This window comes from Hylobates moloch, unplaced genomic scaffold, assembly GCF_009828535.3.
Source record: "Hylobates moloch isolate HMO894 unplaced genomic scaffold, HMol_V3 SCAFFOLD_8, whole genome shotgun sequence".
Taxonomy (NCBI): Eukaryota; Metazoa; Chordata; class Mammalia; order Primates; family Hylobatidae; genus Hylobates; species Hylobates moloch.
The window spans coordinates 52,465,490-52,480,665 of NW_026652283.1; the positions used below are offsets into that span (position 1 = coordinate 52,465,490).

General features: G+C 43.0%; 1 protein-coding gene across 1 annotated transcript in view; it reads right to left on the minus strand.

The window, feature by feature from the left end:
* Positions 1-15,176, minus strand: part of RAB3B (RAB3B, member RAS oncogene family) — a 74,225-nt gene that overhangs the window by 19,167 nt on the left and 39,882 nt on the right. The window contains exon 3 of the mRNA XM_032160836.2: positions 638-756. Coding sequence (XP_032016727.1) covers positions 638-756 — 119 coding nt within the window. The remainder of the gene's footprint in view (positions 1-637; positions 757-15,176) is intronic.

A 15,176-nucleotide genomic window follows, 5' to 3' on the forward strand; every position in this document is an offset into this window, starting at 1 on the left:
TCCTGTTCATCTTACAAAATGCAGCATATGTGTCAGCAACTCCAGGGCACCTTCTCTGACTCCCTAAACTGGGTCAGAGAGCCCTCTGCTGGGTTCCCACAGCCCTGATGCCTCGCTTCATCACTGCACCTAGCACACATTTTCTTTTCTTTTCTTTCTTTTCTTTTTTTTTTTTTTTAAGATAGAGTCTCACTCTGTTGCCCAGGCTGGAGTGCAGTGGTGTGATCTCAGCTCACTGCAACCTCTGCCTCCCAGGTTCAAGCAATTCTCCTGCCTTAGCCTCCGGAGTAGCTGGAATTACAGGCACATGCCACCATGCCTGGCTAATTTTTGTATTTTTAGTAGAGACAGGGTTTCACCATGTTGGCCAGGCTGGTCTCGAACTCCTGACCTCAGGTGATCTGGCTGCCTAGGCCTCCCAAAGTGCTGGGATTACAGGCGTGAGCCACTGCCCCCGGCCTATCACATGATATTTTCATTCCTGCTTATGGATCTGTCTTCTCCTCTCATCTGTGAACTGAGGCCAGGAACCATGTCTGATTCATCTGGGCTTCCCTAGCACACAATACAGGACCTAGCACATGTTAGGTTTTAATGAACAGTTTGCTAAATGAATGAATGAATATGAGTCTCATACCAGTCTTGGACAGCATTGAAGGACTCTTCATTGGTGATGTCATACATCAGAATGAAGCCCATGGCCCCACGGTAATAGGCTGTTGTGATGGTCCGGTACCGCTCCTGCCCAGCTGTGTCCTGGGCAGGAAAAGAAAAGAAACAATCTCTTAGAAAGTCTGCTTTGGTTCCTAAAAAGTCCCCAAGACAATTAACTAATAACCCAAGGCATTTTTTTTTTTTTTGAGATGGAGTTTCGCTCTTGTTGCCCAGGCTGGAGTGCCATGGTGCGATCTCAGCTCACTGCAACCTCTGCCTCCTAGGTTCAAGTGATTCTCCTGCCTCAGCCTCCTGAGTGGCTGGGATTACAAGCATGCACCACCATGCCCAGCTAATTTTGTATTTTTAGTAGAGACAGGGTTTCTCCATGTTGGTCAGGCAGGTCTCGAACTCCTGACCTCAAATGATCCACCTGCCTCGGCCTCCCAAAGTGCTGAGATTACAGGGGTGAGGCACTGTGCCCAACCCAAGGCATATTTAAGGAGCATCTATTATGTGTCTTGTATTGTGCTTGCTGACTAGATTAAAACGATTTTTTAAATCTCATAGAATTTAATAAGAATAATTAAAATCCTAATGGAAAAGTGGACAAGAGGCATGAACAAGCACAGAAGAAATGTTGAGTGGGTAACTATTACATAAAAAGTTTTAACCTTATTTTTCTTTTCTTTTTTTTTTTTTTTTTTAAGACAAAGCCTTACTCTGTCTCCCAGGCTGAGTGCCCTGGCACAATCATAGCTCACTGCAATTTTGAATTTCTGGGCTGAAGCAATCCTCCCACCTCAGTCTCCGAGTAGCTGGGACTAAGGTTTTGTGCCACTGTGCCCAGCCCCTTATTTTTAATAATAATTCCCATGATTGATAAGCATGCAGTGAAATATACAACTTCACATCTTGCTTGTGGGAGTGGAACTTGGTTTAGCCTTTCTGGGAATCAATTTGGAAGTCTTAAGAGCATTAAAAATGTTCATACTCTTTGACCCAGAAATATTCCTTCTGGGAATTTTTCCCACAAAATTAGAAAAATTTTCCCTATAAAAATAGAAAATCAGACAAATATGTATGTACAAAAACACATTTGTTACAACTTTATCTAGACAGTAAAAACATATCAGCAACTTATATATTCAACAATAGGAGAATGGTTAAAATGTAAGAATTTTTGGGCCGGGCGCGGTGGCTCACGCTTGTAATCCCAGCACTTTGGGAGGCCGAGGCGGGCGGATCACGAGGTCAGGAGATCGAGACCATGGTGAAACCCTGTCTCTACTAAAAATACAAAAAATTAGCCGGGCGTGGTGGCGGGCGCCTGTAGTCCCAGCTACTTGGAGAGGCTGAGGCAGGAGAATGGCGTGAACCCGGGAGGCGGAGCTTGCAGTGAGCCGAGATCGCGCCACTGCACTCCAGCCTGGGCGACAGAGCGAGACTCCGTCTCAAAAAAAAAAAAAAAAAAAAAAAAAGAATTTTTATGTAAGTTCATGTATGTAAGAATATTTAATGATATGAAACAATACTTGTATGTGTGATCTATTAGTTTTATAACTATATGTGCACAGAAAAAAATAGAAGAAACACATCAAAAGGTTAATAGAGATTTTCTCTGAATAAGAGACAAGAATTACTGAGATTTTGATTTTCTTCATGTAATCTTTTTTTTTTTTTTTTGAGACATGGTCTCACTCTGTGGCCCAGGCTGGAGTGCAGTGGAGCAATCTTGGCTCACTGCAATCTCCGCCCCCTGGGCTCAAGTGATCCTCCCACCTCAGCCTCCTGAGTAGCACACCACCACACACGGCTATTTTTTGTATTTTTAGTACAGATGACGTTTCACCATGTTGCCCAGGCTGGTCTCAAACTCCAGAGCTCAAGCAATCCACCCACCTCAGCCTCCCAAAGTGCTAGGATTACAGGTGTGAACCACTGTGCCCAGACTTCTTCATGTATTTTTATTATCTCTACAATGAGCATGTATTACTCTTATGTAAGGAGAAATAAACATTTTTTCAAAAAATGACTTTAAGACAATTCTTAATCACAAGTAGCTCATAGTCTAGTTGGAAAGACAAACACGTAAGCAAGCAACAAAGACCAGACCAACAGCAAAGGGTTATCAGGGCACATTGGGATGCTTCCAAATTTTCCACACAGTCCTCGTGTGAGGGACCAGCCAATCTTCTCTGTACAATTAAAGTCTCAGAATGTGTGACGCTTAAGCATGTATAAAACATGTCCTCATATATTATCTCATTTAAATTCTATGAGATTCCAGTGAGGTAGGTGTCATTATTATTTACATTTTATAGTTGAGAATACAAAAATTGCAGAAAGGGCAAGTGACTTTCCCAAGGTCAAGGTCACAAAGCTGGTGACAAATCTAGGCCTTAAATCTGGGACTTTTTTTTTTTTTTTTTTAAAGAGACAGGGTCTCACTCTGTCACTCAAGCTAGAGAGCAGTGGTGCAATCATCATAGCTCACCGCAGCCTTGAACTCCTAAGCTCAAGTGATCCTCCCATCTCAGCCTGCCGAATAGCTAGGACTACAGGTGCTCGCTAGTGTATCCAGCTTTTTTTGTTTTGAGACAGGATGTTACTCTGTCATCCAGTCCTGAGTGCATGATCACAGCTCACTGCAGCCTCAAATTCCCAGGCTCAAGTGATCCTCCCACCTCAGCCTCTCAAGTAGCTGGGACCACAGGCACGTGCCACCACGCCTGGCTAATTTTTTTTACTTTTGTAGAGACAAGGTCTCACTATGTAGCCCTGGCTGGTCTGGAACACCTGAACTCAAGTGATTCTCCTGCCTCAACCTCCCTAAGTGCTGGGATTACAGGCATGAGCCACCGTGCCCAGCCAAATCCAGGACTTCTGATTCCATGTCTAATGCAGGTACCACCACACCTCCATCAATGAAAGATTGATTTATTCACAAGCATCTACTGAACACCATCTACAGTTATAATAAAAATAAATAATGAGAAAAATAATTTCAGTATGCCACTATTTTTATATAGGTTGCACCTGTTATCCACAAATACTAGAAAACCCTGGAGAATATATGTTACTCTCATCTTACAGGTGAGGAAACTAAGATTCATTCAGAACTAATCTGTCTCTCTCCTGCACCCATTACAACATATTGCCTTAGCCATGAACTATACTTAGTGTGATAATAACATAGAACAACCACCACCCCTGCCCTCAGGAAGCCTCAATAGAGTTGTGAAGGTGGCTAAGATACAACAGCAAATTGATAATTAGCAATATGAGGTAATATGTCATCAGCACCAGATAAGCGGTATAAAAAAAAAAAATGAGTTGGCCAGGCATGGTGGCTCACACCTGTAAACCCAGCACTCTGGGAGGCCAAGGTAGGTAGATCATTTGAAGTCAGGAGTTTGAGGCCAGCCTGGCCAATATGGTGAAATCCTGTCTCTATTAAAAATACAAAAGTTGGCCGGGCGTGGTGGCTCATGCCTGTAATCCCAGCACTTTGGGAGGCTTAGGTGGGTGGATCACCTGAGGTTGGGAGTTCGAGACCAGCCTGACCAACATGGAGAAACCCCGTCTCTACAAAAAATACAAAAATTAGTTGGGTGTGGTGGCGCATGCCTGTAATCCCAGCTACTCAGGAGGCTGAGGCAGAAGAATGGCTTGAACCCGGGAGGCGGAGGTTGCAGTGAGCCAAGACTGAGCCATTGCACTCCAGCCTGGGCAACAAGAGCAAAACTCCATCTCAAAAAAAATAAATAAATAAATACAAAAGTTAGCCAGGCGTGGTGGTGTGCACCTGTAATCCCAGTTACTTGGGAGGCTGAGGCACGAGAATCGCTTGAACCCAGGAGACAGAGGTTGCAGGGAGCTGAGATGGCATCACTGTATTCCTACCTGGGGGAAAGAGCAAGACTGTCTCAAAAGAAAAAAAAAAAGAGTCACACAAGTTGAGGTAAGGTAGAAACATAGTGATTTGGGGTAGTTATGGAAGATGTCAAAGTGGGGATAATATATCCTGTAGGATAGGCTGGGTTCTTCAGGAACAAGCAATCCCAAATCTCAGTAGCTTAAACAACAAGGTTTTATTTTTTATTATTATTAAATATCCATTAAGGATTGGCTGGGTGCTCGGCTTTTTGTCATCTTTATTCCAGGATAAAGACTGACAGAGCAACTACCAGAGGGGAAGAAAGTATGTGAGTCATGTATTGGCTCTTAAAACTTCCACTTTTCCCATTTCACTGGCCAAAGCAAGTCACAAACCCACACCCAACTTTCAAGGGGTAAGAAAGTGCAATACTATCATAGGCTCAGGAGGAAAACTGGGACTATATGGTAGAAGGCATAATGATTCCCATGGGTGGAATCTGCACCAAGCCCAGGAGCATCACATGAAAATGTGCTTATTTGGCAATACAAGGAGAACAACTTTTCTAAAGAAGAGTTTTCCAAGCAGAAAAGTAAAGGAGTGGTATTTTGGCAGAAGGGAGGCTTTTTGACAGTGAGTACTCCTGAAGAACTTAAGGAATGGTAGGAGATGGGACATAGGTAGGTGATGAAGCTAGAAAGAGCTCTGAATACTATGCTATGGGGTATGGACTTTATTTTTTAAGATCAGAGATTTTGAGCCAAGGGATTAACATAATTAGATCTGAGATTTAGAAAGATCACTCTAACAATGGCGTAGAGAACGGACTGGAAGGAGAAGAGAGAGGAGGCAGTAAGGCTGGTTAGAAGATCTTTGTAGTAGTACAGGTCAGACTAAATAAGAATTTGAGCTAGAGTGGTAACAACAGGCATAGAGTAAGAACAGATTCATTGAGGTATTTAAGAGGTAAAATTACAGGGAATGGTGATAGATTAGATGTGAAGAGAAGAAAAACAAAGATAGCAGTTGTTTCTGTCAGGGCTGGGCTTCTCCATGTCCTCAGCATTTCAGCTCTGGCCCAGACTTGCATAACCTTACTCCATAAAACAAAACCTGCATCTAACATACTCACCCTCCTTGGAGAGCATATGAATCACCATCTTCTCTTCATTGAGCAAGGTCTTTGAGCATCTTACTCTCCATCACAATCAGCTTATCAAAGTATTCCTTCTGACTGTATGTACAGCAGTTCTCCCTATGAGTTCTGGAAGATATTTTCTCCAGCTCATGAGTGAGTGGGAGGATAAATGAATAGATGAATGGATAAATGAGTGAATGAATAAATGAGGGAGTGAACATTTAACACTGGAAATCTTAGACATTATTGAGAGAAATCTGCCATATCCACATCAAAGCTCTGTGTGTTTATGACTAAGAAACATCGAAGGAGTATTTGATCCACTCCTCCTATGCCCTTGCCTCTGCTTCCTGAGCTGCTCGGAGCCAACTCCAAAGAATAGACCTCCCACCAATCTGTAGATTCAGTCCCTAAATCCTGTCCTGCAGGATTTGGAATTAAGCCATTCTTCCTGGTCTAGAGGCCCAGGCAGGATTTCTGAGTGCCTGCACTGCCATCAGGCCTCAGCTCTCCTCAGTCTCCCTACACTATGCCCTGTTATTCTGTGAGAGTGTCTAGTCTTCCATCTCTGCCTGGAGGCTAGCCCTGTGCCCAAGCTCTCCAACAGAAGAGTCTTGTCACCCAACTGAATCCCAACTAATTAGAAATTCTGGTATATACCCCATAAATGAGTTTGGACATGGAGTCAGTTTTATCTCAGTACTACCAGTACGTAGCACAGGGCTGTGCACACGGTAGCAATTCAACCACTGTTTGTTAAACAAAAAGGCCATATAGTCTTGAGGTTAAGACCATGATCTTTGGAGTTAGGCTTCTGGGTGTGAATCCCTATTCTACCACTTACTCACTATGTGACTATAGTACACAGCCTCTAAAATGGCTCCTAAAATGTCTCCGGATATTCATGCTTTTGTGTAATCCTCTCTTTAGGCAACTTACCTATTGGAGCCTTAGTTTCTTCATCTATGAAGTGGGAATAATAATAATACTTCATTTTATTGCACTTCAACTTATTACACTTTGCAGATATTGCATTTTTTACAAATTGAATGTTTGTGATGACCCTATCTCAAGCAGGTCTATCAGAGCTATTTTTCCAACAGTATGTGCTCACTTCATGTCTCTGTGTCACATTTTGGTATTTCTCACAATATTTCAAGTCTTTTCATTATTATTATATCTGTCATGTTTATCTGTGATCAGTGATCTTTGATGTTACTATTGTAATTGTAGGCAGTGAACTTAATGTTGTGTGTGTTCTGAATGCTCCACCAACCAGCCATTCTCCCGTCTCTCTCCCCCTCTTCAGGACTCCCTATGCCTTGAGACACAACAGTATTAAAATTAGGCCAATTAATAACCCTACAATGGGCTGGGCATGGTGGCTCATGCCTGTAATCGTAGCATTTTGGGAGGCCGAGGCAGGTGGACCATTTGAGGTCAGGAGGTTGAGACCAGCCTGGCCAACATGGTGAAATCCTGTCTCTACTAAAAATACAAAAATTAGCCAGGCGTGGTGGCAGATGCCTATAATCCCAGTTACTCAGGAGGCTGAGGCAGGAGAATCACTTGAACCCAGGAGATGGAGGCTGCAGTGAGTCAAGATCACACCACTGCACTCCAGCCTGGGTGACAGAGCAAGACTCCATCTCAAAATAATAATAATAATAATAATAATAATAATACCACCACAATGGCCTCTAAGTGTTCAAGTGAAAGGATGAGTTACACATCTCTTGCTTTAAATCAAAAGCTAGAAATAATTAAGCTTAGTGAGGAAGGCATGCCAAGAACTGAGATGGGCCGAAAGGTAGGCCTCTTGTACCAAACGTTAGCCAAATTGTAAATGCAAATATAAATTTATTGAAGGAAATTAAAAGTGCTACTCTTGCGAACACATAAGTGATAAGAAAGCAAAACAACCTTATTGGCAATATGTAGAAAGTTTTAATGGTTTATGGATAGAAGATTAAACCAGCCACAATCTTTCCTTAAGCCAAAGCCTAATTCAGAGCAAGGCCTTAACTCTCTTCAATTCTATGAAGGCTGAGAGAGGTGAAGGAACTGCAGAAGAAAAGTCCGAAGCTAGCGGAGGTTGGTTCCCGAGGTTTAAGGAAATAAGCTATTTTCATAACCTAAAAGTGCAAGGTGAAGCAGCAAATGCTGATGTAGAAGCTGCAGCAAGGTTATCCAGAAGACCTGCTAAGATCATTGATGAGGGTGGCTACACTAAATAAGCGATTTTCAATGTAGACAAAACAGCATTGGAAGAATATGCCATAGCTAGAGAGAAGTCAATGCCTGACTTCAAAGCTTAAAGAACAGGCTGACTTTCTTGTTAGGGGTTAATACAGCTGACGACTTTAATTTGAAGTCAATGCTAATTGACCATTCTGAAAATCCAAGGGCCCTTCAAAATTATGCTAAATCTACCCTGCCTGTGCTCTAGAAATTGAACAACTAAGCCTGGGTGACAGCACATCTGTTTACAATACGGTTTACTGAATAATTTAAGCCCATTGTTGAAACCTACTCTTAGGAAAAAATATTCCTTTCATAATATTCCTGCTTATTGACAATGTGCCTGGTCACCCAAGATATCTGATGGAGATATACAAGGAGATTAATGTTTTCATGCCTGCTAACACAACATCCATTCTGCAGCCCATGGATCAAGGAGTAATTTTGACTTTCAAGGCTTATTTGGACCTGGGCAAAGTAAACTGAAAACTTTCTGGAAGGAATTCACCATTCTACTATTAAGAATATTCATGATTCATGGGAGAAGATAAAAATATCAACATTAATAGCAGTTTGAAATAAATTGATTCCAAACTTTGGAATTATGGATGACTTTATGGGGTTCAAGACATCAGTGGATAAAGTAACTGCAGATCTAAGATCTTGTGGAAATAGCAGAACTAGGATTAGAAGTGGGACCTGAAGATGTGACTGAATTGTGGCAATCTCATGATAAAACTTGAATGGATGCAGTTGCTTCTTACAGATGAGCAAAGAAAATGGTTTCTTGTGATGGAGTCTACTCTGGTGAAGATGCTGTGAACATCCTTGAAATGACAACAAAGGATTCAGAATATGACATAAACATAGTTGGATAAAGCAGTAGCAAGGTTTGAGAGGACTGACTCAAATTTTTAAAGAAGTTCTACTATGGGTAAAATGCTATCAAACAGCATCACCATGCAACAGAGAAATCTTTCATGAAAAGAAGAATCAATCGATGCAGCAAACTTCACTGTTGTCTTATTTTCAGAAATTGCCACAGCCACCCCAGTCTTCAGCAACCACTAACCTGATCAGTCAGCACCCATGAACATCAAGGCAAGACCTCCACCAGCAAAAAGATTAACACTCACTGAAGGCTCAGATGATTGTTAGCATTTTTTAGCAATAAAGTATTTTGTTGGTTTGTTTGAAACAGGGTCTCACTCTGTTGCCCAGGCTGGAGTGCAGTGGCGAGATCATAGCTCACTTCAGCCTCAACCTCCTGGGCTCCAGCAATTCTCCCACCTCGGCCTCCCAAAGTGTTAGGATTACAGGCATAAGCCACCACATCTGGCCAAAGGATTTTTTAATTAATGTATGTAAATTGTTTTAGGTATAATGTTACTACACATTTAATAGACTACTACAGTATAAACATGGCTTTTATATGCACTGGGAAACCAAAAAATTCATGTTACTTGATTTATTGCAATATTTACTTTATTGTGGTGATCTGGAACTGAATCTGCAACATATCCAAGGTATGCCTGTACCTACCTCAGAGTTTTGTGAGGATTAATAATGTTATCATATGCGAAATGCTTAGTACAGTTCCTGGTGTGTAGTAAATACCATATAGGCATCAGTTATTGTTTTTGCACTTCCAAAGACAGTTCCAGGAGCAGGGCCAGCTTCCCAGGGTCTGCCCTGCTAGAGTGGATGGGTCTCATGCTATATGTGTCATTTCCCATTCCATTCAAACCTGCCCAGGGCTGCCTTCAGCCAGTGTGTCAATATAATGTGTCCCTTAAAGAGTAGCAACATGGCCTGTTAGAAAGAGAATGGGTGAACTTAAGAGTTGAGCAGGCCTTGGCCTAACTCCCAGCTCTGCCATTCACCAGCAATGTGATTTTGGACTGGTTGGTTATTTTATCTCTCTGAGGCTCAGTTTCCTCACATCTGGAATGGAAATAAAAATGCCTACTTGGTAGGGTTTTCATAATAAGATGTTTTTTAAGTGTCTGACTCATAATAGGTATCCAAATATAGAAGTATTTATTATTTAACTTTTAAATGAATTTTTTTAAGTAATTGAGCCTTAGTTTCCTCAACTATGAGGTGGTGATAATAATATTATACTTTGAAGTGATTGTGTGAGAATGACAGATAATGTAGGGGTAGAGCCTAGCAGAGCACTGGCCGCATGGTAGGTGCTCAATAAAGCTCATAGTAAGTGCTGCTATTACTGTTGATATTGTTGACATTTTTATTTCACTTAAAGAAAAGCAAGTTGGAAACACAACACGCCAGCTCTCACTATCCTGTGCTCTATGGAAAGCAGCCCAGAGAATCACTCCTAAATCTCTCCCTTTTATTTTTAAAAATCACATTGAGGAACACTGATTCTCCTCCTACTGATGAGAGTCAGAAATAGAACCACAGAGGAGATGGGAAGGAGGAGAAAGAAAGAGGAATGACTCACTGGCTACTTGAGGAAGGAGACCATGTCATCAAGAGAAATCAATTCACTTCTACGCAACAGACATTCATTGAGCTCTTCATATGGGCAGAGGATTATGCCAGAGAACAGACATGAGAGTGAGCACCACTGCTCCGGTCTCCCATAGCCCAGTCAGTGTGGCAGACAGACATGCGGGCAAGAGAAAAGGGGACTAATGTTAACTGAACACCCACTATGTTCTGAGCACTTTGGTAAGTGCTTTATATATGAGAACCATTATATTCTTTGTGGTAACAAAGTAACACTGTTAGTTGAGCATTACTACATGCCAGGCACATGTTAGTAGGCACCTTTCTTATTTTATTTGATTTTCAAAACACCCTTCTGAAATACTACCATCTCTATTTACAGATGAGGTAAAGTTTTAAATAACTTGCCTAAGATCTTGCAGTCAGTTCATTTCAGACAGATTCAAACCTGGTCTGTCTGATTCCAAAGCCTGTACTGTTTCCAGGATGCCGTTTACATCATTTCTCTTAATTGTTGTATCAGCTTGAAGGACGACAAGTTTGAGTCCCCATTCGATATATGAATTAACTGAGGCTCATGGAGGTTAAGTAAATTGCTAGGGTCACAAACAATAAGGAGGCAGACAGAATCCAAATTCTGGCCAGGCACGGTGGCATATGCTAGTAATCTCAGCACTTTGGGAGGCCGAGGCAGACAGATCATTTGAGCTCAGGAATTCAAGACCAGCCTGGGCAATATGGTGAAACTTTGTCTCTTCAAAAAATACAAAAATTAGCTGGGCATGGTGGCATGCTCCTGTAGTCCCAGCTGCTTGGGAGGCTAATGTGGGAGGATCACTTGAGCCCAGGAGGTGGAGGTTGCAGTGAGCTGAGATTGCACACTGCACATCAGCCTGGGCAACAGAGTGGGACCTTGCCTCAAAAAAAAAAAAAAAAAAAAAAGAATTCAAATTCTGTCTTTTGACCAAAGCCTGTGCATTTTCAACACAGCCTAAAGTCCAACCTGATTTGTATTCTTGATCCTCTTTAGCCCCCAAGATCCTCTGCAGCCTCCCAATACAGGAAGTCCTCTAACCACGTCTAAGGCTTCCAGGGACCAAGAGTCTCCCCTCCACCAGAGCATAAGATCGGAAATCACCTGGAAAGCTTAAATGAAATCACATGTGACCCAACACACACTCTTCATTTCTTGGTAAAGTTTTCCTCATGGTCGTCACACATGCCACATTCATTTCTGCTCTATATCTCTGTTCATGCCACTCTCTGCCACAATACACCCTCTCCCAGCTTCTCTGCTTGTCTTGACCATCAGATTTTTGGATTCTAGGGTTAAAAGGAAAACTTAGAAGTCATTCAATCCATCCTCTCACTTAAAATAGGAATTCCTTCCACAACATCCTTGTATTGAGTGCTTCCAACTTGGACACCCACCCCCTCACAAAGCAGCCATTCCACTGATGGACAGTTCTGATTATTAGAACATTTCTTCCTTTTGTTGAGCTGAAATCTACATATAGTAATTTCTATCCACTGATTTAATACTGTTCTCTGGAGACACAAAGAATAAATCTAATTCTTTACTCATGTGGCAGCCCTCCAAATATTCAAATCCTTACACTTCCTTAACTCATAGAGTTTACAATGTTTTTTTCTTATTATCTCAGTTTATTCCCTGGGAAACCCTGTGAGAGAAGGACCAATATCTCTATTCTATAAAAACGGCAACTTAGGCTTGAAGAGGTGAATGACAGGAAATCATGAAAAGGGGCTTAAATAAAACCGGGTCTTCTGTCTCCCAACAGACCATCCTCTTTCACAAGGCTACTTCACCGATTTAAATCTCTTGTCACAGGGGCCTTGACTATTAGCAGAACAGCCAGAGAAGAGTGAAGGGAACTTGAAACCAGGTGAAGGAAGATGTTTAACCATTGGGGGGATAGTACTGCTATCTTCAACTATTTAAAGCACCTAAAGGCACTTCTCTTTTCCTTTCTTTCAAATCTTCACTTGGTACTGATTCTGTGCCAAGCATTGGTTAGGTCCTGAAGACAAACAGATGAATACAAGCTGGTACTTGCTTAAAGTCTACAGCGTCTGTTACCATAGGAGGTAAACATGTATTGGGTGGGGGTTCTGAAGCCCATTCCCAGAGAGAGGCCCATTCCCAGAGAGCCTTCCTAGTGCCCTTCCCTGAGGTAATGCCCTCTCTTCAGAGCTCAGCTCAGCAGAGAAGCTGACCATCCTGGAAAAGTCACATGCTCCAATTATATGCTTTGCTGGCACCATGAGCTTCTCCTTTGTACCACTCACTCCCACTGTAATTTTGTATTTATTTGTGTAATTATTTGATTAAGGTCTGTCTCCCTTGCCAAACTACCAGTGCCACAAGAACAGGATGTCTGGTTTTGCTTACTATTGCATCTCCAGTGCATGCCACAGCACCTGGAACACAGGGCCAGAGTGTTCCAATAAATATTTGTTAAAAGGATAAATGTAAGGGGGTGTCTGTAACAATTTGGATAGAGCACACAGAATGTCAGATGGTCCTTTGGAAAAATCCATACATTCCCATCTCCGTCTGCTGGCCTCCCAAAGCCTACAAGATGGAATCCAAGCTTCTCAGTAGATACAGACCCTTCAGGATCTAGCTCAGGCTTGCCTGCTAGTTCCTTTCCTGTCATTCCTTGACTGAAACAGTGAGCTCCAGTTTTTGCCTTAACTACTTGTGGTTTCCCAAACACGCAGCTCATTCACACCCCTGGGCCTTTGCATATGCTGATATTTGCCTGGAATGCCCTTGCCTTCTATAATTCACAAACATATTCAAAGATCAAATCCCCTGAAGTTTCCCCTAACCTTCTTTCCCCACTAATTCCTCCCCTGCCCTTTAAATGTTTGCCATTACACTGGCACAGGATTTTTCTCAGTCCTTTTGCCAGACTTACCGAAGGAGACACCCCATCGACTCGGGCCCTCTGGGCTGCAACTGAGGGCAAGCCTCCAGCACAAATCCCATGGCCACTGCAACTGCACATTCAGCCCCTGGCGGGAGGGGATGTGTGAGTGAGCAAGTGCAGGGTCCAGCCAGCCATTCTGAGTGCTGACATGAAAGCAGGCTCTGCGAGGGGCTTGTGGCTTGACCAGGCATGTCACCCCAAGGAGAAGGTGGCAGTGCCAGGCAGGGATGCCTACAACCCCAAAGCCCCAGAGGGCTGTTACAGTGTGCTAATTAGCTCTTTCAGCCCCACCATCAGCAGCCCGACAGACAGTGGCATGCTAACAGCTCAGTCAGCTCCTTGCTCCACTCTAGCCCACAGCTCTGGGACTGGCTTGGCCCCACCACTGCTTCTGTCACACGGGATGGCTGCCTTTCACCGGTGGAGGGCAGAGGGCCACAGTGCCACAGCCTTTTGGGTACTCCCACTTGGTGGGTCCTAAGTTCTTGTCCCACATCCAAGAAGAATGAGGTAACATTGACAACTGTAGGGTGATGAGGGTGGAGAATTTTATTGAGCAATGAAATAGCTCTCAGTAGAGAGGGATCAGGAAGGTGGGGTCTCTCACCCAAAGTCAAGTCATCTCCCCCAGTGTGGCTGAGTCTGGGGTATTTTTAGGCACAGGACAGGGGAAGGGTGGGCCATGGGTAGTATTGGAAAAGGCAACATTTAATTGGTTAAAAAGTATTATTCAGAAAGAACCAACCAGGAAAGGGTGGGCAAACAGGAACAGAAGTTCTCACTCTGTGTCATGGGTTTCATCCAGAACCAGCAGCAGTCCAGGCTGTTTTGGGCTTGAAGGTGGGGTTTCACCAGGGACCTGTCCCTATCTGCCTAGGCATTTGTCTGCCTCCTGCTGCTATCAATATCACTGCACACATCACATTTGTTATAGTTACCGGTTTGTTTTTCTGTCTCTTCTTTCAGGCTATGAGCACCCTAAAATCAAGTCATATTTAGCTAAATATCAGGCCCTCAACTATAGCACCTGCCACATACTAGGAACTTATAAAAATGCTAGCAAATGAAACTCAAGGACTGACTGTGCTGAGAAGGGAAAACTCATTTAGAACTTCAGGACTGGTTGGAATAGGGTCTGTGAGCTCATACATACCACCTCCTTTTTCTAGGCACTTTCCCTGTCATAGACAAAGAGAGGGAGGCCCAGAGCAGTGACAACTTGAGAGGTCACACAAAGAGTGAGAGGTTATCTCTGGGATCTTCATCCCTGGGTCATGCCCTGTTGCCTGTGCATTCCTCCAGCCAGACTGCTTTCTCTTCCCGTCTTCGATCCAGGCAAGATTAGTTGGGGGGACGATGAGCACCAGGGAGGCAAGTAATGAGAACTTTCAAGCTAGCTTTCCCCCATGCCTTACCCTCCGACCCAAAGCTGCTCAGCTCCAAGCACTTTGCTTTTCCGCAGCAGCTGGGAGCTGAGACTAAATTATGTCCCATGGGAATGGAAGGAAACTGGAAGGGGAGAGCTCTTTAGGAAGGAGAGAGCAGTTCAGTGGAGCTTGGGAGACACAGAGAACTGAAAGTGGTAAAAATGGTCCTTTGGAGCTAACTTAATATTATACCTATCTGTCCTTAGCCATATAGACCACATTATAGAGCACCCTACGGTTTACAAGTACTTTTATTACATCACCTCACAGGAGCCCGACAATGATTCTGTGATGCAGACTTTTTTTTTTAAACAATTTCAACTTTTGTTTTAGGTTCAGGAGGTACATGTATAGGTTTGTTACATAGGTACACTGCATGATGCTGAGGTTTGGGGTATGACTGA